The sequence below is a fragment of the Tinamus guttatus genome, unplaced genomic scaffold, assembly GCF_059628265.1.
Source record: "Tinamus guttatus ecotype Peru unplaced genomic scaffold, ASM5962826v1 Tinamus_guttatus_pri_ptg000150l, whole genome shotgun sequence".
Classification (NCBI taxonomy): Eukaryota; Metazoa; Chordata; class Aves; order Tinamiformes; family Tinamidae; genus Tinamus; species Tinamus guttatus.
In genome coordinates, this window is record NW_028288684.1 from 16,405,915 (window position 1) to 16,431,132 (window position 25,218).

The 25,218-nt window shown below is 40.3% G+C and overlaps 1 protein-coding gene across 1 annotated transcript; it reads left to right on the plus strand.

Annotated features, from left to right (window-relative positions):
* The first annotated feature begins 122 nt into the window (after positions 1–122).
* On the plus strand, positions 123–22,187 carry MRE11 (MRE11 double strand break repair nuclease). Its single transcript, XM_088522337.1, has 19 exons — positions 123–206; positions 596–728; positions 1,710–1,870; positions 2,486–2,573; positions 3,307–3,448; positions 4,900–5,014; positions 6,160–6,345; positions 6,811–6,982; positions 7,679–7,759; positions 8,283–8,409; positions 10,118–10,218; positions 11,706–11,879; positions 13,602–13,664; positions 16,746–16,962; positions 17,768–17,851; positions 19,878–19,933; positions 20,381–20,448; positions 20,840–20,918; positions 22,011–22,187. The coding sequence occupies exons 1-19, from the start codon at positions 187–189 to the stop codon at positions 22,059–22,061; spliced, it is 2,118 nt and encodes a 705-aa protein (XP_088378463.1). The 5' UTR covers positions 123–186; the 3' UTR covers positions 22,062–22,187.
* The last annotated feature ends 3,031 nt before the right edge of the window (positions 22,188–25,218 follow it).

The following is a 25,218-nucleotide window of genomic DNA, read 5'->3' on the forward strand; positions in this document are numbered from 1 at the left end:
AATCGTTATTTATTTATTTTTTAAGGAGTACTTACTCTACCTGTACTATTAAAGCACTATTTAAATAATCCGTTCACGCTTTCTCTCCGGGCACTCTCCAGCATCGGTGAAGCTCGCCGCGCGCTCCCCGGCCTGACCCGCTAAGGCGCAGTGGCTGGAGCCCCTGCGAGGAGCCCTGGCAGGAAGATGAGCGTCGCCAGCTCGCAGTAAGTGCCGGGGGTTCCGTGCGCTGGCGTGGAGCCTCCGGCCTTTCGCGTGTCCTCTTAAGAGGAGCTCACGTTCGCACCCGGGTTCTCTTCCGAGTCCTTACGCTCATCCCACCTTCCTCTGTGTGTGCGCGTGTTGCAGTGCAAGCAGAGGGCTTGTGTCATTGCTCCTAATCTTATTAGAGACAGAAAACATCAAGGATTTTCTAATTTTTCTTGTTAATTCTTCATTTTGAAAGCATTACGGGAAAGAAGATTGTGCAGACATTTTTTAACAAATACTTCTGTGTGTTTAATGACTTCAGATGGAAACAGCTTATCTAAATCAGTTCTGTGCTGGAATTCTGAAGTGTTTCGTTCTCTAACACCAACTTTGCTTTTTTACTCAGGGATGACGAGGATGCTTTTAAAATACTAATTGCAACTGATATCCATCTTGGGTATTTGGAGAAGGACCCAGTACGTGGAAATGATACCTTTGTAACTTTTAATGAGATCTTGGAGCAAGCTCAGAAAAATGAAGTAAGTAGTACTTTTTGGAAAATAAAGCAGTGAGATCATAAAAAGTCCATTAGAACCCACTAGAATGTGCTAGTCCTGGTGCAACCTTAGTAATAACAAACTAAATTTAGTTATTTATTGCAGCCAGTTACATTTATGTTAGTAAAAAAGAAATACTTATTCTCTTGAGAGTGATTTTAAATTAAAATTTTGGTAATGATAACAGTGATTTTTAGCATGTCATCTCCAGTTCCAGGGGAAGGGAAAATAATAGGGAAGAGTGAGGGTAACGATAAAAGTCTTCAGACACCTCAGAAAACAGGAATCAATTAAATTAATTTTCAATCAATTAAAAAATTTTCCAGTGTTTTCACTGTTCTTAAGAATTGCTTGTGTTTTAGTGAAATGCACAATTTCCCATAGTCTTGATGCACTTTTCATGCCTGTTTCTGAAACTAAGTTTATTCAGAAAATAAAACTAATATCCACTCAAAGTAATGCAGATATAGGTACCAATATCCTCTAACTAGTATCGCAGCAATGCAAGGATATGCATCTCCTCTTGACTGTCAAGTAAAATATTCAGGAACTAATTTGGGACCATTATTAAGACACTTCATTTAAAAAAAAAAAAAAAAAAAACTTTGCTGCTCTGCCCTATATATATTCTCTGGAGATCTTCAAAACCCGCTTGGATGCAGTCCTGTGCCACGTGCTCTAGGTGACCCTGCGTGTGCAGGGGGGTTGGACTAGATGATCTCTAGAGGTCCCTTCCAATCCTAAGCATTCTATGATTCTATGACATTACTATTTTAATTTGTTTATTTCATTAAATAAGGTGCAGAATATCTGCAGCTATGAACTATTGTTTTACCTGTAAGTCAGGTATGATGAGAAAGGTGGGGCTCCTTAAAAGACGTAACGTAAACCATTTGTTAGCAAGTCTTTTTAAGGAAATACAAAATGCTGTATTAAAATAATGGAGCTTCTTGTTGCATGCAGGTGGACTTTGTTTTATTAGGTGGGGACCTTTTTCATGAAAACAAACCTTCCAGAAGAACAGTACACTGCTGTCTAGAGTCACTAAGGAAATACTGCATGGGTGATCGTCCTGTTCACTTTGAAATTTTGAGTGATCAAGCAGTTAATTTTCATTTTAGCAAGTAAGTATTTTTCTGTATATTTTGGTGGGACTTATTAGCCTTGCTTATGGGTTCATGTTTTGTGGATTTATTATTTCAATCTCTCTGAATAGAATCTTAACGTTTTAGGCCTGTGTGGGACTATTTGTAGCATCATCTTATCCGTGATCTTTTATGATCTAAGTCCATAAATGGCTATGCATGATTTTTTGACAGACTTCTAAATGGGTTATAACCCTTTGTACTTAGGTTCCACCCTGTCAGTATGATATGAAAAAAAATATGTGAAATGCTGTGTTAAAATCAGTGGAGTTCTGTGTGCGTAAACAAAGATTGCACAGTGCAGTCTGTTCTTGCGCATACCACAGTGTGTTTCACATTTTTTCCCATAATTGTGTCCAAAAAAAAAAAAAAAAAGAAAACCTCTCTCTTTTACCCTACTGTTAGTGGGACGCTCCATTCCAGACTGTGGATAAGAATAGTCTTACACTGTGCAGCGTATACTTGTAAGCATTTAGTATTCATTTATGCCACTCTCATGATGTATTTATGATACTGATTTGAAGAGAATATTGGCAATTGTTTGTAAACAAATGTGTGGATAAAAAATTAATTTCTTTCCTCCTTCCTGATCAGGTTTCCATGGGCGAACTATCAGGATGGAAATCTCAACATTTCTATTCCGATTTTTAGTATTCATGGCAATCATGATGATCCCACGGGGGTAATTATCACAGTTGTACCATATTGAAATATTACATGAATATTATTATAAAAATACAGACTTTGTTCTTTGAGAACAGACTACCTGCAGTCTGTTTCACTCTTCACTTAACTTTCTGTAAGTTTTTAAGAGCTCTCTTAGTGGCCACGCCTTGAATGTGACATTAAAAAACAAAAGGAAGGAGGGAAATTAAGGGGTCTGTATGGGCTACATTTAATTTACTACAATTAATTTAATTTGCACAGAATTCTGTCATTTAGAATGCCATTCTTATGTCAAAAAAGGTAGACCTCCATATGGTTTCTAAAAGAAGTTACGTTTATAGGTTTATAGACTGTAAGTCTTTTTTTAAGGAAAGTAACTTGTTGATTTGTTCCTAGGTAGTGCATATCATGGTTTCATTTCTTCCATTAAATGACTGTATATTTTCAAGGAAGCTAACTTAATTAGGATCAAGGAATTATTTGAAAGTCAGCAACTAGAAGTAATCAGGAAAAAAAATGTATGTTCTGCATCACTAGTTATGCATGTGGTATCTAATAGTTACTAATATTACCAGCATATCATAGAGAGGAGTGTTTTAACAATGAACGTTTAACTTTGGAGCTACTGCTAAATAGTTAATTTAATTAGGTTCTTTTTTTGTAGTATTTGAGAATATTTTTGTAGTATTTTACAGTCTCTGTAAATGTTCTGTTGAAGACTTATATTTGTTTCTTACTATTTTCTATAGGTAGATGCACTGTGTGCATTGGATATTTTAAGCTGTGCAGGGTTGCTGAACCACTTTGGACGTTCATCTTCTGTAGAGAAAATAGATATTAGCCCCATTTTATTGCGTAAAGGCAGAACAAAAATTGCACTCTATGGCCTAGGTAAGTGTCACTGCTGCGATGAGGTTAGACTCATTTCATGTTGCTGAAGTTCAGTAGGTCCAAATGAAAGTGGAACAAATACAGTGCTGCAGTAAATACAGACGTCATCTAAATAATGCTGAAGTTAAATGTGTCAGTTAATACGGAATTTAAGCTCATCAATTCTATGTGAGTGTTCTTGTTCAGAGAAGTACATGCCCTGGCTCTGCCTTTATTTTGTGACTTTGCAACAGGGCTGTTGTGTTAATTAGATTTCTGCCTTCATTTTTGCAGGTCCCCCAATATTTGGTGTCTCTTATCAATTTGGATGGTCTGAGAAATGGCAGCTCTTCCCCTTTGCTGCAATTTCACTGTCAGCCACAGAGCTTTGTTCTTATAAATCCTTTAATAACTGTATTTCTGTCCTTGTAGTCTTAAGTGGACGCTGTTTAAGTTAGCCACAGTGCCTGTTCATTGAGTCAAGCCAATTACACTCTTTAATTTCTCACTTTCTTTGTATTACACTTACTCTCTTCTTTCCAGGTAAAACTTTAATACTGAATATTTATGTGCTGTTTTGTGAGTTTTTCTTTCTTTCTTTCTTTTTGAAAGCCTAAACTGTCTGAGCAGAAATTTAAGGTCTGACCTGCCTTCTAATTCTAATATCACAGTATAAAGTATTGAAAAGCATCTGAACTCTAATGCTGAGAACTGCTACCGGGAAATGTAACAACTTGCTTAAAAGATGCATCTAAGTGTACATTCACAAAATATTTTTTGAGCTTTTGACAGGATTGTGGATCTTCCTGATCTTCTCTGATTTAGAGAGCATTTGTTTTTGTCCAAGCAGTATAAGCTCTGTGCAGGATGTTATGGAAGTGCATTGTAAAAGCTGAGTGTGCAAATTCCCTAGGTGGGAATTTGTTTGTTCTACCCGCCTTGTTAAAAAAAAAAAAAAAAAAAAGGGGAAACGGACAGTTGCATGTTGTGCAGTAAAGCACAGGCTTCTCAATAATCATGGTTTCTTTTTTATTTTGTAAGAGAATTTCAAAGTGAGTTTGAGATCACTGTGTCTAGTTGGTTGTATCTTTTTGGAATCATCTGTGCAACAAAATATCCTTTTTACTCTGTAAATCAAACAAAAAGCGCATATTCAGCTGTTCTGCACAGATGATGGTGAGAAGTCTCGAAGTAGAAGTAGTTAATGCAAATGCTTCTGGCAGTTATTTAAGGAAGATATCATCTTAGGCCACTAAAAAAGATGACATTCTATCTAGTAAAATAACTGATTTAAACTTTGATCTGCTCAAATTAATAATTGCATACCTGACTTATTGATCTCATTTTGCCACAAGGTTTTGTTATCTATGCTCTAATTAATACAGTTGCTGGTAAAGATGCTATAAAATGAAAAGTTGCTTTACCAAATAAAAATAATTTAACACTCTGTATTTTATTTTTATTTACTCTAGGAGCCATTCCAGATGAGAGGTTGTATCGTATGTTTGTCAATAAACAAGTAACCATGCTGAGGCCAAAGGAAGAGGAGGATAGTTGGTTTAACTTGTTTGTGATTCACCAAAATAGGTAGCAATATTGCTTGAATTACAATGACTTTTAAGTTCACTGTATTGTTTCATTAAACTGCCTTTAAAAGAATCTGAAAGAGAGCCAGATATGCTGAATGCTACTTGTACCATTGAGTTGCTCAGTTTTTTTTTTTTCCTCAATAGCCTATTTCGGATTTTTTCCCCCAAAATAAAACCATTCAAAATAAAACCATTATTTTACAGCGGTTCTTGCTATAAAATGATCGTAAAGCAGTTACGGATGTTGGAAAATTGCTGCCTTGACCTTCGTATTTGAAGTTAAGGCCAGATTTGTATTATAAAAGGAATAAAACTAATTTTTAGTCTACATGTTGGAGGTGAAAAGAAAGCCAGCTGTAGATGCAGTTACATGGAGTTTGCTGTGTTAGTTTGAGCTATAATTTGACAAGTAGCAAATCTGTATTTGCCCTTCACAGTTCACAGTTCCTAAAAGATTGGTGAAGTTTTACAACATTTTGTGCGATTTGGCCCTCCATGTTCTTTCATACAGCTTTTCCTGAATGAATAAGAGTGCAGCCCTTGTGTGAGAGGTGATGGTGAGGCAGAACGGCTGAGGAAGCACCGTGTGCTGCTCCCTGCCCAGTAATCTGAAGGACTTTCTCTTTTCCTATGTTAGGAGAGCTACCTGCTAGTTATGGAATAATAAAGATGAAAAGGAGGGGGCCATGGAGGCTGTCTTATGTCTTTTTAAATTGGCCTTTTTGACCTCACTGGTTTTAACCAAAGAGAAGGAGAAAGAGTTGAGGTGCTATAAGCCATTCATACAGAGAAAAACTGAAGATCATGCAAAGGAGGAAGGAAGGAGATCCAAATGAAAGGCTGGAGATAGAAAAACCTCCATTTAGAATAGAAAAATGCTAAGGAAAACTCCTTGTGTAAGTTGAATATTTTTCTGACTTGAATCAGCATACATTGCCCTTTTGTTAATCAAACACTTTAATAATTCATACTTGCATGGGAAATAAAGAGTACTTGATGTGAAATGTCAAATATCCTTACTGGGATGTCCGTATCACTTTACATCATGCTTACATGATTTATGTTGTGATTATACTCCATCCCTTCCTCCGCTCACCCCCATGATTATACGTATTCTCGTTATTTTTCTCTTCTTTTGAACAGGAGCAAACATGGACCCACCAACTACATTCCAGAACAATTTTTAGATGACTTTCTTCATCTTGTTATATGGGGTCATGAACATGAGTGTAAAATAGCTCCCACCCAAAATGAACAGCAGCGTTTCTATGTTTCTCAGCCTGGAAGTTCAGTGGTGACATCTCTGTCCCCTGGAGAAGCTGTGAAGAAGTGGGTAATTTCTTTTTGTTGGCTGATTTTGCTCCTGTTTATATCTTGCCATGTTTCTTTTCTGTATTGTTTTGGTAAGGACATTTACATAGCCAAGAATAATACTTCTACAAAGTATGTACCTTCAGAATGTAACTGAATAACTGAAGCAGAATAGGAGCCTATAGCAACTTTGCTTAGGATATACTTGGGATTACATCTAATATTTCACAAATTCAGCCCAACTCATCCATGAGTTGGGTTCATCCTTGAACTACGAGACGCTGTTTATATGTGCCAGTATGTGGAACAAGCACAATATAACTTTTAGAATAGTTTGGGAGTCAACCATTAAATACAGATTTGAGGCCTTCCTACAGCTTTTATATTTTTGTCTCTGTGAAACAGACATGAACCTAGAACAAACTTTTTTGTACCTTAATTTAGTTAGTTTTTTCTTATAGTAAGTTATGCTTCTCTTTGCAGGCACATTGGTTTATTGCATGTTAAAGGGAAAAGTATGAAAATGGAGAAGATTCCTCTAGAGACAGTGCGAAGTTTCCACATGGAGGATGTTGTTCTAGCTGATTATCCGGATCTTTTTAATCCAGACAATCCTAAAGTAACTCAGGCAATACAAGCATTCTGCATGGAGAAGGTAATTACTGTGCTCTCAGCATATGGGTAGGAATGTTCTGTGGCTAGTTTAAAATTAGAAGATAGAAATCTTATTTCTTGCCCTGTGGATCTGAGTTTGACCGAGGCTGTGTTTCCATAGGAACCCAATTTTGTGCTGTTCCTTGCAGCCTTGGTGGCAGTGCTGACCTCCTGAGGTGAGCTGTGTAACCCCACCTGAGCGTGGGGCAGCGGGGCCCACGTTGTCTGGAACCAGCACAAAGACACCCAGCAAAATCCTGCTAGCCAGAGTGTGCAGGGTGCCATGGCCTAGGTGACTAGGGCAGCGTTCAGGCTGCTCTTGGTTCTTTGGGTCTGGATTAGTCTCTTGTTGCTTTTCTGAAGAACCACTGGTTCAACTAAAATGCTGTAAAATAAGAGAGTATGAATGGTGTAGGTACTGCTGGGCTAACTGTCTGAAAGATAAACCTTTTGTTGTGGGGTTTCTTCCCCCATTCCTATGGCTTTTGGCTGTATCTTTATAGGTAGGTGTGTACAGGATTCAAGGCCTGTTATGTAGTTCTTTATTTTTATAGCCTTGCTCCTCGCTTCACTCTCAAGCCTAATTTTGAATTGGATTTATTTGATCTATACTGGATATATTTTTAAGTTATATTTGAAGGATTCAGACATCTTCAAAAGAATAAAATAAAAATGAAGACTTTGTTTGGTTTCGTAGGTTGAAATGATGCTGGATAACGCAGAAAGGGATCGTCTGGGAAATCCACGCCAACCAGAGAAGCCTCTTATAAGATTACGAGTAAGACAGTGTTCAGTGTGGGTTGATTTGTTCCAAAAAGTTACTGTGGCATGTTTAAGTAAAGTCATGCTGTATGCTTAAAATTATAATATGTACAATCTCATACTGTTTACAAGCAAATATACAGTCTTTATCCCACAGGCAGGTTAGCCTGTTTTGTAACTAATGTTTTATAGTAAAAGATGAGATCGTAAGTGTCTTTCACTGCTACCTTTCTGATTGAGGGTTGATCTGATCAAATGGTTATTTGCAGAGTGGTGCTTTTTGTTTACTTGTTTTTTGTCATATTGTTGTGTTTGTTCATAACATCTGTAAAGGCTAGGAAAGGAAACTAGCTGGCAAGAGGTTGGGAATCGGGGATTTGACTAGCTATTCTACATAGTATGGTAAAGCATTAATTCTTATATGTGTATATATATATATATATTTACATAAATTTTGCCTTTGAAGGGTGAAAAAAAATTCTTGGTCTATGTGACTTCTCTGGTTTTTTCATCTTTATTATTTTTCTTTCCTCTCTCAGGTTGATTATACGGGAGGCTTTGAACCGTTCAGCGTCCATCGTTTTAGCCAGAAGTATGTGGATAGGGTAGCTAACCCGAAAGACATCATACACTTTTTCAGGCATCGTGAACAAAAAGAGAAGAACGGTAATTAGGAAGGAAAGAACCACTGACTTTCCTTGACTTTTAATTTCCCCCCATTTCATATTTTTGGAATTTTTGTTTGTTTAAGAAAAACACATTTAAAAAAGCTTTGTGTCTGCCACCTTATTTCTTGTAAGAAGAATAGAGATGTAACTTGACTCAAGTATAAATATTGCACACAGATTCCTCTTCTGTTTCTTGGGTTAGGCTTAATTTTTCATATTTGGTGCACCGCCTTCTGACAGTTGTTCATAAATAATTCCCTTTTTTCCCTCCCAAATCTTAGTGAGTTGTTTACAGTACTGCCTATAGCCCCCGATAGGCAGAAGTCTCTTCCTAACTGAATTATTCTGTGATTCTATAAGTAACATGAAGGGCATTAAACACCCCATTTCGGGGATTTTCAGCATGACATGGTTGACTTTAGGGCACCCTATAAGAAAAAAAGAAGTCTTGTGCTCTTCCCCTCCACTTCTTTTCTTTTTTTTTCATTTTTATTGGTTTAGTAAATAATTAGTTTATGCCAAAAATAACAGTAAAGGGAATGTGCCTCAGTGACCTTTTCATTAAAAGATAGACAGCTCCAATATGCAGCAGCGTTTTGTTTGCCCTAATTAATCATGGGTATGAGATGCCTTTTAGCTTGCTTTTTCTACAAAATAAATAGTAGATGCTATAATACCTCTCCCTGTGCCTAGAATTTTAAAGAAATGTTTAATGAACATTGACAGCTTTGCCCTAGTGCTGGATCAGGAGTTACTAATGCATATGCAGCTTGGTGAGAACACACAGAGGAACTGTTAATATGGCACATTAGAGTTTATGTACTCCAGTTACATTGGCAGTTTTGCTTAAACTGACACTTCTGTGAAGCTCAAAACATTGCATACTGTAAACAAAAACTGCATTTTTAGTGAAGCTTTAGCAGTTTTAATTTTTTGTTGTATTACTCTCTATTTTATGGGTTTCTCTTTTTTAACCTCTACATAGTTTTCTTAACATGTTCAGAGTGTGGGTAGCCATCACACGTTTTGTTGGTCAATGCATTTTCATTTGTCTATTTTCTGTATCTCACCTTGTGTTCACCTTTATAATACAAGCTAGATAACTAGTAAAGCAATCACCATTCCTTGAATGTTTGCCTAACACTGTGACTTGATACAGGAAGATGCTACAACTTTTTTTAGTAGTCCAGAAGGTTTTGCTGTTTCTTTTGTCATTAAAAAAACAGAGCTAACAAAATATTCTGTTTTATGTTTGCATGTAACAAGTGTCTAGACACAGCCTGGTCCTTTTATATTATTTTGCATGGTAAACAGCACCTCCAATTGATTATCACCATTCTCCGTGCCTGGAAGGTGGGGGCAACCTCAGTGAACTATGAACCTCTCCTCTCCTATATCAATAAGCATGCTTCAAAAGAAACTATAACAAGAGTTACACATGTAAAATTCCTCTGGTTGGATGGGTCCCTTAATTTTCTCCCAGTTGTGGTCTGTTAGAGTTCAGCTTTAATAACCTTCAAGACATAGTGTTCTGTTTCTAAATCTAGATACCTTAGAGTTTGAAGAATTTTATTGTGTTAATCTATCTCATTTATCCTGCGTTAACCGTTTTGCCTATGATTGTTGGAGGGTGATGCTGACTAAAAGCTGCTCTTGAACAGCTTTTGAACAGTCAATGATAATGCAAATATGCTTTTCTGTCCTAGAGAGTGATCTTAATTTTGGAAAACTGGTTAGGAGACCTTCTGAAGGGATGACACTGAGAGTGGAGGACCTTGTAAAGCAGTACTTCCAGACAGCAGAGAAGGTACCTTTATATCTTTTATGAGTATGTTTCTGCTATATAGTGTTTTCATCATCTTTGAACATATTACTTTATTAATGAAAGCAGCATGGCCTGAAAGCAGCGTGGCCTGGACATACACCCCAACCAATTTCCTTTCTAAATGTATCTGTATTCCTTTATAAAGCACATATCTGACAGGATAACAAGTAGGTACTGTGTGTAGAGTATGTGAATTTGTGCTGTTTTGGCTCTTAAAATCTCTTCGTATGAGCTTGCAGGATCTGCCCTGTATTAAATTATATGTCATGGCCTTACCAGAGGAAAATTCAGCATTCTCTGAGAGAGAAGCAACTGTAATTTACCTAGGAGCAGTGTGTGGCTGTAGCAGTTTTTATTATTAGCTGACTTGAAGTAACCTGTTACCTTGCAGAACTTTGCTTACAGTTGTGCCATCAGGCGTACTGTAGTTCCACGTTATATTTAAAATGGAGGGAGTAAGACGAAGAAAAAGTGCTTATTTAGGTGGTCATTTTATTATTTGTTGTTAAATTCTTGTTTTTGTGATAATTAGAATTTGTTCTTCCACTGAGCATTTTTTATCAGGGAAGGCTCATCTCCTGATGTAGCTCACAAAACAGTTCCTAGGAGGCACCTAGAAGGATCAGAAGTATTTAATAAGCATATGTACTACTTATTGCCAAAAACTTATCTGTAATGTAGTTTACAAACAAACCAGAATGCAGCTCGAGCAGGAGTATCCACATATCTCTCCCCTTAATGTGCTGGGGAAGGAGGGCAGAGGAGAGAAGAGGGAATGGCAGTGAAACAGCACTTGTAGCATCTACTGCTTTGACTAACTGGCATCCATAGTAATACCTAGATGAATGAATAAAAACTACAGGTGCTTCCAGAGCTACATCTCAGTAGAGCAGATTTCTGCTCAATAAATCTTGATGCTTCAAAATACAAGTTTGCACAGTTCTGAAACTGCTACTTTTTGATATTAGAACTTGACAATAATTTCAAGTAACTTGTCTTTTCTCTGTATTCCATTATTAATAATTCAGTGTCTGTTTTTAAGGATTTTTTTTTGCAAGTTAATCTTTCTTTAGTTTTAAAAAAAAAAGAGGAGACTAGAAAAGAACATAGCTTACCTTCTCGCCTTCTTCAGTAATACCTTTGAGGCAAATTATTTTACATATGTAAATTGTCATTCATGAGGATTGTAATTTCTTCACTTTTCATGAAATATTTTTCTGTGACTAACCTGGAAAACATTAAGTGTAACATGCTATTAGCAGGACGTTTGTAACTATACTATAAACAACTATCTGTTTGTTTTTTTTTTCTGTGCTATTCTTTGATCGAAATCTTCAGTTCATAGTTGGTTCAAGTTTTCTTGAACCAACTTAATGTAATATTTATCAGAAACGGTAGGAATACTACCTGTTTATTCTAATGGTAGATGTTTCTCAACAATATATATATATTTTTTTCCTTTTATAAAGAAAGTGCAGCTTTCACTTCTAACTGAAAGAGGAATGGGAGAAGCAGTGCAGGAGTTTGTGGACAAAGAAGAAAAAGATGCCATAGAAGAGTTGGTGAAATTTCAACTGGAAAAAACACAGAGGTTTCTTAAGGAGCGTCGCACTGATGCAGAAGAAGAAAAAATAGATGAGGAGGTAGGATACAGTGTAAATCTTAATTCTTTAGAAGAGGCCTACCCAGACAATAGAAACATTAGTATTCAAAACTGCTTTAAGGGCTATGCCTAGCAGGAAAGTGGGTCTTGTTTGTGGTCAGTTACTTTTATTCTGGAGCTAATGTGTTGGTGATGAAGTTTAAATAGATATTTAAAAGCTTGAATTAAAACTGTATATGAATACATAGAATTTGCTTGCTGGCTATTACACTGTTATCTTAGATACAAAGAACCATTCACTCTAATCTTTCCCTGAAGGACTTGAGTCTAAATGACAAAATATATCATCTAGGTAACTAGTACCTTTCTTGCAGTAGATAGAATTGTGTAAAATGATGATATAAGCATATGATATGTTCATGTGTTACTGTTAGAACACACGTCTTGAAAGTGTTAGCTTTGGCATCTAAGGGCATGTCGTACTGCGATAGACCAAAGCGCTCTCAAGACCAGCGTGCAGTCTCCAGCTTCATGTGCTTAAAAGATTAATCTGTCCTTAGCTTTTCCATCGTGGCTTAGGAAAGAGCACATGGACAGGGCACTGTCCCTCAGGCGATCTGCTACCTCCCAGCTGCTTGCACCTTGAGATTGTCTGCTGCCAAAACTCCTTTCTGTGTGTCTGCTCACCCTTCATAGGCTTCCTCATCACCTTCTTGAGCTTCCACTTGAACCTGTGTAAAGCACAGTGTAACAAGGAGATCTGCAGCTCAACCGCGTGCCATGTAAAGGACCCCTTGGGTGTGGTGGGGTGGGGGAGAAGGTTGCGTCTTCTTGCTTCTTGTTTTAACTCTTGAGAGGTTGAAAGAAGCCATGAATAATCAGTGCCTTCAAGTTTTTCTGTGCCACTTTGGTGGTTTTTTTTTTCCTCTTTTGGACTAATATCATCTTTCCTTGTCATATCTTTTCCTGTACTTGATAAGCTGAACTTTTTTAGTCTTACATACATTGCAATCTCTGTCTCCTCACAATTTAATTTCCTTCTGATTTGCTTCTACATCTCAACCCCCTCTTTTCTACTTATTGGTATTTCATTATCTGTTATTGCTTAATTACCTATATTCTGCTCCTCTTGAAAAGAGTCTCCTACTTTTCATCACGTAATTATCTATTTCATCATTCTTCCCCCTCAGTGAGGTAGTGACAAGAGAGCTAACAATTAACATGCAAGATTCTTAAACAGCCTATAGTGTAGTTATGGAAAGGAAGCAGAAAAAAAAGGCTATTGACAAAATGTTCAACTATTACTACACTTCAGTTGTCCTGCTTGAGAAGCTTCTTGAGGATTGGGGAGGACAGAATTTTAACTTCTTAGCAAGTATTATGACTTTTGAGTCTGTGTGTGCTCTAGACCTTTGCATTTGCTTTGGTCCAGAATCTTAATTCAAGTTACTTTGTACTACTTTCACTTGACCTTTTAATGGCAGAGTATTTAGGTCCTTTCTGTGTCTCCCGAAGTAGGAGCTTACACTCCACTTGGGAATGGAGCTGTTGCTCTGTTCTCTTCAAAACTTGCTTTTCAGAATAGTTACCATTCTGCTTCCATTCAGAACAAATCTGCAGTGAAGGTGCTTTATTTACATCTCCAGCAGCAAGTCAATTGAGCTTCAATTAATATTTCAGAGAACAAGACTTCTCACTTTCAGTGGTTGAGACGCGTATGAAATAAACTACTACTTTCATGAGACTTTTTTTTTTAATTCAGGTGCGAAAATTTAGGGAGAGTAGAAGAAAGAATGCTGAAGAAGAGGATGAGGAAGTCCGCGAGGTAAGTCCTTTGAATTGTGAGTGTAGGGTATGGAATGGATTGGTGACTTTGGCATATGAATGAAATTGCTTAATAGTACTAGAACGTGATCCTTGGTGAAAAAGTGCTAATCTGCCTAGAAAAGATTAGCAACTTGTTGAAATCATTCTTGGTAATGATATGTGCCTAAGCTACTGCTTGATTTGGCTTCTAAAGTCTTTTGTGGGTAAATTCTTTTGAGCTGAATGTCCAGTAGTCAGGTGCCCTTCAGGGATCTCTTTCAGTTTAAACTGTTTGTGATTCCATCACTAGTGGAGGTGTGGATGGGTCCTATTGAGTGATGTGACTGGAAGAAATGAGTTTTTATGGCCCTTTAGTGCTGTGTTCTTTCTCAACAACCCAGATCTTTAGTCTCCCAGAGATTTAGTTTTCAGTGGTAGATGTCTTTCCAAAGAGAACTCCCAACCACCAACCTCGCTGGTTCCTTTGCTTCGCAAGCTGTTTGAGACTTCAGCTGTGTTACGGACTTCAGGAGGGCCAACTTTAGCCTCTTCAGAGACCTCCTCGGAAGAATCCCATGGGCTAGTGCTCTAGAAGGAAGGGGGACCCAGGAGAGCTGGTCAGTATTCAAGCAGCCCTTCCCCCACGCCCAGCAACACTGCATCCCTGTGTGTAAGAAGTCAGGCAGAGGGGGCAGGAGACCTACGTGGATGAGCAAGGAGCTTGTGGCAATGCTCAAGCAGAAGGCAGCGGTATACAGAATGTGGAAAAAGGACAGACCCCCTGGGAGAAATACAGGAACGTAGTCACGGAATGCAGAGATGCGACAAGGAAAGGTAAGGCACGTTTGGAACGCAGTCTGGCAAGGGATGTTAAAAATCACAAGAAAAACTTCTTCAAATATATTAACAGCAAAAAGGAAGATCAGGGAAAACGTGGGTCCGCTGGCAGACGGGATGGGCACCCTGGTTACAAATAACACAGAAAAAGCAGAGTTGCTCAATGCCTTCTTTGCTTCGGTGTTTACCAAGGGCAGCCCTTTAGAGTCCCAGGCCCTAGGGACAAGAGAAGAAGCTGGTGGAGAGGAAGACTTGCCCTGGGTAGAGGAAGATTGGGTCAGAGAGCACCTAAGGAAACTCGATACCCACAAATCCATGGGCCCTGATGGGATGCACCCCAGAGTTCTGTGTGAGCTGGCGGATGTCATAGCTAAGCTGCTCTCCATCATCTTTGAAAGATCATGGAGAACGGGGGAGGTGCCGGAAGACTGGAAGAAGGCCAATGTCACACCAGTTTTCAAAAAAGGCAAGAAGGAGGACCCAGGCAACTACAGGCCAGTCAGCCTCACCTCCGTCCCCGGAAAAGTGATGGAACGGCTCATACTGGCTGTTGTCTCCAGGCACATGGAGGACAAGAAGGTGCTCAAGAGTAGTCAGCATGGATTCACCAAGGGGAAATCTTGCCTGACTAATCTGATAGCCTTGTATGATGAAATGACCGGCTGGATAGACGAGGGGAGAGCGGTGGATGTCGTCTATCTCGACTTCACCAAGGCTTTTGACACCGTCCCTCACAACATCCTCCTGGGCAAGCTCCAGAAGTGTGGGATAGATGAGAGCACAGTGAGGTGGATTAGGAACTGGCTGGATGGCAGAGCTCAGAGGGTGGTGATCAGCGGTGCAGAGTGCAGTTGGAGGCCTGTAGCTAGCGGGCTCCCCCAGGGGTCAGTCCTTGGTCCAGTCCTGTTCAATTTATTCATCAATGACCTGGATGAAGGCACAGAGTGCTCCCTCAGCAAGTTTGCTGATGATACCAAACTGGGAGGAGTAGCTGATACCCCAGAGGGCTGTGCCGCCATCCAGAGGGACCTGGACAGACTGGACAACTGGACGCTGAAAAACCTCATGCAATTCAACAAGGCCAAGTGCAAGGTTCTGCACCTGGGGAGGAATATCCCCAGACACCAGTACAGGCTGGGGACCGACCTTCTGGAGAGCAGCTCTGCAGAGGAAGACCTGGGTGTCATGGTGGACGACAAGTTGACCATGAGGCAGCAGTGTGCCCTCGTGGCCAAGAAGGCCAATGGGATCCTGGGGTGCGTTAAGAAGAGCGTCTCCAGCAGATCGAGGGAGGTGATCCTGCCCCTCTACTCAGCCCTGGTGAGGCCGCATCTGGAGTGTTGTGTCCAGTTCTGGGCTCCACAGTACAAGAGGGATGTGGAGCTGCTGGAGAGAGTCCAGCGCAGGGCCACAAGGATGATCAGGGGCCTGGAACATCTGCCCTGTGAGGAGAGGCTGAGGGAGCTGGGCCTGTTCAGCCTGGAGAAGAGAAGGCTGAGAGGGGATCTAACCAGTGTCTACAAGTACCTCCAGGGAGGCAGTGAGGAGGATGGTGCTGATCTCTCTTCACTGGTGGCCACCAACAGAACTAGAGGAAATGGCCAGAAACTGAAGTATCAAAAGTTCCATAGGAACTTAAGGAAACATTTCTTGACAGTGAGGGTGAGTTGACAGAGCACTGGAACAGGCTGCCCAGAGAGGTTGTGGAGTCTCCTTCTCTGGAGATCTTCCAAACCCACTTGGATACAGTCCTGTGCCATGTGCTCTAGGTGACCCTGCGTGTGCAGGGACGTTGGACTAGATGATCTCTAGAGGTCCTTTCCAACCGTAAGCATTCTGTGATTCTATGACTGCAGTGAAATTTTGAGGAAAACGTTGGCACTTGGGATGAGATTCAACTCTTCTAAATTGCTCTAGTTCACACCAAAACACCTAATGGTACCAGTGAAGATCTACATATGCCAGATGCACATACCTGGCATAAGATGGTCTGAATTCTTAGCTGAACTTCACTGACCATAATCTGTTAACCAGTTCCATTCTGAATGAGGGCTTAGGTAACTACTTCACATATACACATCAAAATCAAATAAGATTAATATTGACCCCACGTTTTGATAGATTTCCTTGCCTTTTGTGGAACTGTGGCTTTGAGTCTTCAAAGTCTGAACTGTATAAAAATATATATTGCAGCTAGGATTTAACCTTGCTGTATTTCATCTTTTAAGATTCTTTTCCTATATCACTTACTGTTCCCTTTCAGGCAATGACCAGGGCTAGAGCGCACAGGTCTGAGGATACAATTCTTGCCTCTGCCTCAAGTGATGAGGAACTCATGGATACCGGGATCAAAGCCCCTGGAGATTCAGATGATGGCCTCCCTTCAACCGCGAGTCGAGGAAGGGGTCGGGGAAGAGGTAGGGCAAGAGGTGCAAGAGGACAAGCTTCAGCAGCAAGAGGATCATCTCAAAGGAGAAGAGGTAAGAAAAATCTCATTTCCCTTAAAGGAGGAGATTCTCTTCTGATGCTTCCATGAAGTGCAAATTTGTTGTTTAAGAGCTCCTACTGAAAAATTCTGCACAACTCTTTTTAGTACCAAACAATATATGATTGACTGTTGTATAAAGCTTAGGTTGTGACTTTTTCCATAGTTTGATAGGATCTTCATTCCCTGTCCAGGAAACTTAGAAGGCTCGTAAGAGTTAAGAAATGTACTGTTGGGACATTCTGTCCTGCAAAATGCATGGATATACTGTTCCTCTGCTAACAGTAATGCAGCAATATGCTTCTTATAAAGAGGAGGTACAGATTGACTCTGTCCCAACACATGTGACGTCACTGACTGGTGATGGAGAAAATGGGGAGTGTTTCCTTGGCAAAACAAATTGACTCCTTGGCTGTATACAGTTATGTACTTTACAGTGATTGTGCCATGTCTGTTATGGAGGCCAACTTAAAAAATAAATTAAAGGTAATTTGGGGTCTTGCAATAATATTCTTCTTTGGCTTGTCTCAGCAAGATGTACAAATTCTGAAAGTGAGAAATTGAGGAGCAGGATGAGCTGAAACAAAGACAGTTCTCTCAAGAACTGATCATGTATGTCTTGAAACTATTTTTATAAGCATATGAGCCAACACAGTTGTGATGCAGTGAGTGTGCTTGCATGCAGGACAGCTTGAACTGAAGGGAAGGAAGAAGAATGTAGGTTAAGTGACAGACTAAAGAAAAAAAAACAAAACAAACCCCTTCTGAACAGAACTGCATACTGCTTATTGTTCCTACAGGAAACACTAGCCAAGAACCAGCTACTAGTAGCAGAACATACAAGCCTGTGTCTGTGCCTGCTAAGAACATGTCTATCGTGGATGGTATGTCTACAGTCTGTCCATTGATTTACTCTCAAATTGTAAAGAAACTGCCTGGTTTATGGTGAAGTCTCTTAATTGTCTTTGTTTCTGTTAGTCAGATTCAGCTAAGAGATTCTTTTGGCTCCGGTGAAATGGGATAGCAGAATGTGAGAGACACAGTTGACTCTCTGGTTAGACTTTCTAAAATATAGGAGTGACATTTAACTCTGTAACCAGCTGGCAATAAAATGCAGTCAGAATGGTATCTTCAGAAATGAAGGGCCATGTGTGATCAGCAGGTTCTGGCTTTATGAAGAATTACTTTGTTACAAGAATGGAGGAGGTTAATTGGAGGTGATCAGGATGGTGAAAAAACAGAATTTGGAGAATACAAATAACAAATGCAGATCTGTTTCTTTTTCATAGTGTAAGAAAAATGGAAGATAATGTAGCAATGATTAAGAATGAAGATAGGTTCTGGTGTGGTTTGCTTGCATAAATCTTGAATGATTCACCACAAAAAAGTAAACTCATTCACTCATTGTTGCTTCATAAAAGCAGCTGCATTTGGAAGTTATCTTTATCACCTGGTCTTTAAATGGCCTCTTTGCATATGGGTAAAAGTACATACACTAACTCAAAAGATCTCTTCAGGAAAATACCATGGCTTTTGGATAACCTGAGGTTCTAGTCTTGATTTCCTGAAGCTCATATATTAGAGTGCAGCTTGTCAGGAAGCTTGTGATGTTGATACTGTGGAGTCATTGTCATCAGGGCTATGCTATCAGTGCTGTATAACACATATCACGTGTGTTATATTGCTGAATTCTTTGCCCATTCTTTTCTGTCATAGAAACAGGCACTTGCACGTATAGGTGTTTGCTCTTGGCAAAAGCAGATAGAGCAGAGTTGCATCTGTAGATTAGTCTTACACATTGCAGGTCATGGCAAGGCAAACTGTGTATGTTAACCTACATGTGATACTTGCCCAAATCCCTAATCCTGAACATACCAGGGTTTACAGACTCTTCTCCTCAATTCATTGCTGACTCCTTTATATGGGCCATTGTCATAGTTCTGACACTGCTTCTCAACTCTTTGGCTACCTTCACAGACCATAATGTTCATATGCCAGTTTGTTTTCTTGACTGTAAATTATTACAATCTCCAAAAGAATATTTTCAGAGGTCTGGGTCTGAAGTTGTCAAACTGCAACATTAAACTAAATGCCAGATGGAGAAACAGAGATGCAGGCATATAGAGAGTCCTCTGGTTTCGAGACCTTTCAGTCCTGTCTGCACTCAAGTATCCTGTTCTTGGAAAGGAAAGAAGCAGCTGTCTCTAACCTTCACACACGTTTTTTCAAAAAAAAATAGTAAAAGAGGGGTTGCAATAGTATGATGAGGATTTTAACTAAAGCATCCGCTAAATGAGTTGCTAGCAAGTTGTGTGTGTGTGTGTGTGTGTGTGTGTGTGTGTGTGTGTGTGTGTGTGTGTGTGTGTGTGTGTGTGTGTTGTGTGTTTGTTTTAGAGGCTGATTAGCTCCTTAAAGATCTGCGTGCAACCTACAGTCAGGTGTTTCTGGTTCCTAATTCCAGTCAGATGTTCCTGACACAATTTTTTACCTCTTGTGACAGTAGGGCATAACTATTCATTTTCTTTGGCATCTATTACAAAATTCACGCTTAAAAGCCTCAGTAAATGACCTAAAATACTGCACAGAAATCAAGAAATTTATCGAATGTGGGAATGTGTAAACTAAATGATAAACATACTTTTCATCTTAACCAAAGCTTCCTCCCCCGCCTTCCCCTCCCCTATTTTGGCAAGTACCTGCTGATGCCTGGGGGGCTTCTGAGCCTTTGAGTTGCAGATTCTAGGAAGAGCTTAACTTAGGCTTTATCTGGCAAGGAGCTGTGCTTGGCTTCAGGTTCTCTGCAGAAGAAATGCATGTTAAGCGGGTTTTAGTGTGAAAGGATCTGCATAACATTGTTTGCCTTTTATTATGTGAACACTTAAAAATATTACCTTTGTTTTTACTCTTTAGCCTTTAGGTCTGTGAAACCTCAGTCCTCCTGGAATTCCTCTAAGTCTTATTCAGAGGTGAGAAACATCTTGTGGGAGTGAAGCTGTGTAACTACTGCCTTTTGCAGCCTTCTGATTTAAAATAAATATCTGGTCAGAGCTTTTGTCTAAACCAATGCAAGTTCCCAAGCTATTGGTTGCAACAATAAGGTTTTGGGTGTTAATTTGTAAATTTTGTGTGTGTGTGTGTATTGGGTCTTTCAGAAAAATACAAAGACTGTGTTTTACCTGTGAAGAGTCCATAGTCTAAGGTATGAAGAGAAGGTGCCTGAGGGTTTTTTTGGGTATTCACAAGATCAAGGCGAAGGCTTGTGTTGTAGTTGCACATTGTACAGTTGCAGCCTGGAGCCCTCTGGACTGGGTGTTTTAATGTTATAACTAAGTAGGTATTTAGTTAAAATTATCTCTGTAAGAATGCAAAAAGTTTTATACAAACTTTATAAATGGTCTTTTTTTTGTTTTCAGGACATTATAGATCTTGACTCTGATGAAGAAGAAGCTTCAATTGCTCCTTTTTCCAAAGGAAATCAAAGGTTGGTACATGTATTTTGTTAAGTCCACCATGACTGCCGTATTTCTGATTGGGAATCAGCAGAATTCAGGGTTCTGGTTCACTAACTGCAAAAACAGATTAGAAAAAAAATGAAGTGTTTACAGAACTTATGTACCCTTTGTTACTTCCTGATGTGGATGACCTTCGTATGACAGAAGGTCTACTGACTGAGAAAACCTAAGGCAGAGTTTCATAGTCAGAATTCGTAAGTGTATTTAAAAATTTGGATCATTTATCTCACTGTTATTTCTGTTATTCTCAATTTCTGTATTGATGAACCAGAGCTGAGTTAAAGGGCGAGTTGCTGCAATGCCTGGTATTTGAGAACGCACGTGTAACTTCCCCCTTTCTTTATCTTTGCATATTTTAAGGTTGTCGACTCCATCTTCACTTAGTAAAAGGAGTTCACAGAGCCAGATATCTAGAGGAGTTGACTTTGACTCAGATGAGGTATGTGGTATAGTGGTCTTCTACAACATAAAGTATACCAGAATAAAATTGAGTTTGGGAGTTTTTTTCACTAACAGTACTACATTATTGCAACCAGTTTTAAATTAAAACATATTCATAATCATCAAAAAGTCGTCAAGAAAATATCTAGTTGGTTTCCTTTCCGTCCCCTCACTTTGTTCTTGATATTCAGTTGTCACTCCTGAAAAGTGTGAAATAGGGTGAATACATGCTATAAGGTTACCTGTACTAGTACATAGTTCTGTCCTTGGAGTTATTAATCTATTTTAATTTTGCCAAACCAAGAATTTTACTTTTTGCATTTTTAAAAAAATGTTAATCTCCTACCATTCTTAAGCATTACAAATCATATAAATACTTAAAAGAATTCCAAAATTTCACATGTCTTTTCTTGCTGTATATGTTTGAGGTGCTAGGAAGAAGCTACTTTGTAATAAGTAAACAAGTAGAATTTACTTTATTTTCAGCTTTACACTGAATACAATAAACAAAATATCAAGAACTATGCTGTATTTACCTCCCAGACTCTCTGTTGTTATATATGGTCAGATTCCTACCTTAAGGATGTCAGACATTGGCTACTTCAGGCCAAAAAAATGTAAAAATTATCCTTTCTCTCCACTATACTACTTTCTACTATACTCTTTTGGTACCAGAAATACAAACCTGCATGTCTTCCTGAATGTGCAAAAGATAGTGTTTTCGATTCTTGCATTTCTCCTTAAATTATGATGGGTGATGTATAGGCAGATATAACTTTATTTGAAGTATCTTCTGCTCATAATGATGATATTTTTCCTGATCATATCTGGAATCCATTTTTTTTCCTGATTTCCAGGCAGCTATTCTGATCATACTGACTTAAGTTTACTTTCTGTTTTCTGCACCCTTGTAAGTTGGACTTCAAATTCATGGGTAGTCCCCTGCATACTGAAAACAACAAACATGGGTCTGTCAGGAAGCATGGTATAAAGTAATGCACCTTCGTAGTTTAATCTAAAGACAGTCTCACTTTTTGTGGCTCAGAATGCATGGCTGTTTTAGGGATCTGTATCTCTTTACAAATTGCAGGATGAATTCGACCCATTCAAGAGCACTACAACATCAAGAAGAACTAAATGATTTCAGGCTCACTACATGAGAGAGGCTGCTAAGGAAAATGGAGAACTATGCAAAGCATGCGCTGTAAAGGATGGTTTGCCTTAAATCTTCACTTCTTTGAAATGTTTTATTTTAGTGGTACTGAATTCAGAATGGTCAGTGTGTCGCATTACTTGATGCAGAGCATATCTAATATTTACACACTTTTCAAAGAAGTACTGCCTGAAATTGCTAATTCTTTCCAAAAATTCTAAAAGTCCATTTTCTTTCTAAGGTGGTAATGTAAATAAGACATATGTTTCCTATTAAACTTCATTCTTTTGGGACTTGAATTTTTCGGAGGAGTAGATTTAGGGTAATACGCAGGTATGGAAATGGGCATGGATTTGGCCAGAGCAGTGAACTTTGTATTTATTTGTAGTTTTGATGCAGTTACAGTTAAAGCCATAAAGAGTAGTAATTTGACCCAAAGATACAGCTCTCAATGTTAACCCTGGAAAATGCTGTAATGCTTTCAGCATACTAGGAGGAACAGATCTATTATTGTGTGATTAAACGTCACAGGATACAGGAATGACTTCTGCTTCCTAACTACAGGAGAGCCAAAGACTTCAGGTCAAATTGCATTGTCAGCTTCTTACCTTTTTAAATAAGATGTAGGGCCTAGACCCCTGCAGCTGTGTGAGGAACGTGGTTTCAAGAATAAAGGAATTGTGCCAGTAAAGGCAAGACGTTGCCTCTTGCTTTTTCTTAATTGATATTTTAGTAACTCTCCCGAAATGTCTTTGTTGTTTTTCAAAATATTCCTCCAAATTAGGCATTTAAAACAGAATACAGTGAGGAAAACTCCTGCTATGGAAGGAGCCAAGGCCTAGACCTGTTCCTTCTTTGTCTTTTCCATCACTAGATATCTCTTCATGACCCCTTTTATCCCTAAAAAAAAAACCACAGAAGTGCTGAGCTGTCATAGCTTCAGCTTTCCAGGCAAGAAAGGGGCCAGAAGGATTTATCAGCAAAGCCCCCAGCACATGAGAGACCCGCTGTGCTCACTGAGTAGCAGCAGCCTCCCTTGTGCATTTATTTTCCCCTTCTCCCTCCAAGATGCGGGGTTGGCAGGTGGCTCTCGTTGCATGTGGCTGTTGTTAGGCACACATATACTGCATAAGGGACTTAAATGAGCATTGAACTTCCGGAGGGCTTCCATAAGAGCAATCAAGACATTTGAATTTCTAGTGTGCAGCTCAGTAGCAGTTTACAGAGCAGTATGCTCTCACTGAAGGTGTCGGGGCATAGTTTGGTAGTCCCTGTCTTCATTAAGAGCTCTTAAAGCTATTATGATGTTACCTATGCAATAGACAGGCTGCTGTAAAATCCCTTCAAGAGAAGGGCTGTTTGTTTTTTGTTTCTGTTATTTTTTTTTTTTTTAGCCTTTGGGTTAAATGGTGAATATCACATGTATGGACTATGTTGAATCAGAGGGATTAAGAATTTAATACGCTTTGCTTCTTTATGTTGCTATGCAAAATAAACCTGTTTTCTTATAAAGATTTGAGAAAAAAATAGCTCGTTTTTGTTTCCTGAAAGATTTAAGGGGAGTCCTTTTTATAATGCTGCGGGCTCATCCTGGTCAAAGATTTTCAGCAGACGTATGCAGGATGAACCGAAGTCACTTCAGAGTCTGTGTGGTGGTTCTTCACTTTAACACTAGGGTTTTTTTTCAGTCAACTGTCACATTCAGAAAAGATAGGTTTATGCTGTTTAAACTGCAGCAGTTGGCAAATTGTCTTTGATGAGACAATGATAGCATCTTTAATTTCAGAGAGAAAAGCTGGGGAGCATAGAAAGATAGTTCTAAGGATCAAGGTGCTTGTACAAGGACAAGACACTTGATCTGTGTTTCTCTCACACAGTAGGAGCACAGTGGTCAATATATGGGAAAGAGACATTTCTCATTCATGTAACTTACAACCCACCTTCCCCCAGGGAGCTCTCTGGGCCTGGGGACGGTGTTAGACAGTGGCAGGAGGACAGGACTCTGCTGTGCGGAGGCCACCAGGGAGCAGCTGAGACAGGACGTGGTGGCCTCAGGAAGCCTGTGTGGGCTGGGAGAGGAGACTGCCCTCCCACCCGGCACAGCAGCTCCCCAGCCACCATCGAGGGGCTCCGGGGGCGAGGACACAGTGATACTGCAGGAGACTGTCCCCTGTGCCTGCCTGCAGAGTGACACAGCAGCCTTGGCCTCATGTCACCGCTGCAGTGGGTCACAGGGGCCTCCGCGGCAGTGCCAGGAGCTCCTGGCTGGGCCCTGCACTCTTTGGGTGACCAAGGAGGCGTGAGGTGGTGAGGGCTGCTCTGCAGCCTGAGACATGGGGCAGAGCTTTCACCACTTGCCTTTTCCCTTTGGAACTGATGCCTCAGAGCCTGCGGTTTGAGTCCTCATCACAGCTGTGCTGTGTAGGGAAGGGTGAAGAAACAACTTCCCCAAGAGCAACTGGTTCCAGCTCGCGGAGAGACGCTGGTGTGAGGGACTAGACTGCAAGGGCACAGGGCCTGCTGCTCTGCTTGGGGATGCAGCAGCTGCCTTGGCCTCTTCCACGCTGCCTTGGACAGGAGGATGTCCTGCTGTGTGCAGCCAGCTCGGAAGGTGAGGCCTAACTGGCTGAGGCACCTGGCTGTGCATCCTCGGCAGGTCCTGTGCTGGTGGGAACGGGGCTGGCAGCGCTCCCTGCGCAGCCGGGGCTGCTGCCCTTGGCAGAGGAGGGCAGCCGAGCTGGGAGAGGTGTCACAGGGACAGGTGCTGTAGCAGCCACAGCCCCAGGGAAGATGTGTGGCTTCTCCAGAAGGTGCATGCGCTGCTTGGAGTCGAGCTGGGAAGTGGGATCGGGAGCCGGGCTGGGGCTGAGGGGCCCCCATTCCGGGGCTGTGCTTCGCCGTCTGCTCGAGCTTGCCTCTCTCCTGGCTCTCTGCAGGGCCGGCTCTGCTCAGCCCTTCACCTCCATGTACTCGGGGGCGGCAGGAGCTGAGCTGAGTCCCCCACAGTGGGGACTGCAGTGCTCGCTGTGGTGCCCCTCAGAGGTGGCCTGAGCATCGCCTTCACTCCTGTCCCCTGCCTCGCTCTGCGCCTCTGCACAGCGGCCCACGGGCCACCCACAGGCCTCATGGAGGAGCAAGGGGGCGA

Bases quoted from the DNA above. Each gene is read 5' to 3' on its own strand.
- MRE11 (XM_088522337.1), top strand. From the start codon at position 187: ATGAGCGTCGCCAGCTCGCA. The intron at 729-1,709 runs GTAAGTAGTACT...TGTTGCATGCAG, and splicing joins AGCAAGCTCAGAAAAATGAA to GTGGACTTTGTTTTATTAGG. The intron at 2,574-3,306 runs GTAATTATCACA...TATTTTCTATAG, and splicing joins ATCATGATGATCCCACGGGG to GTAGATGCACTGTGTGCATT.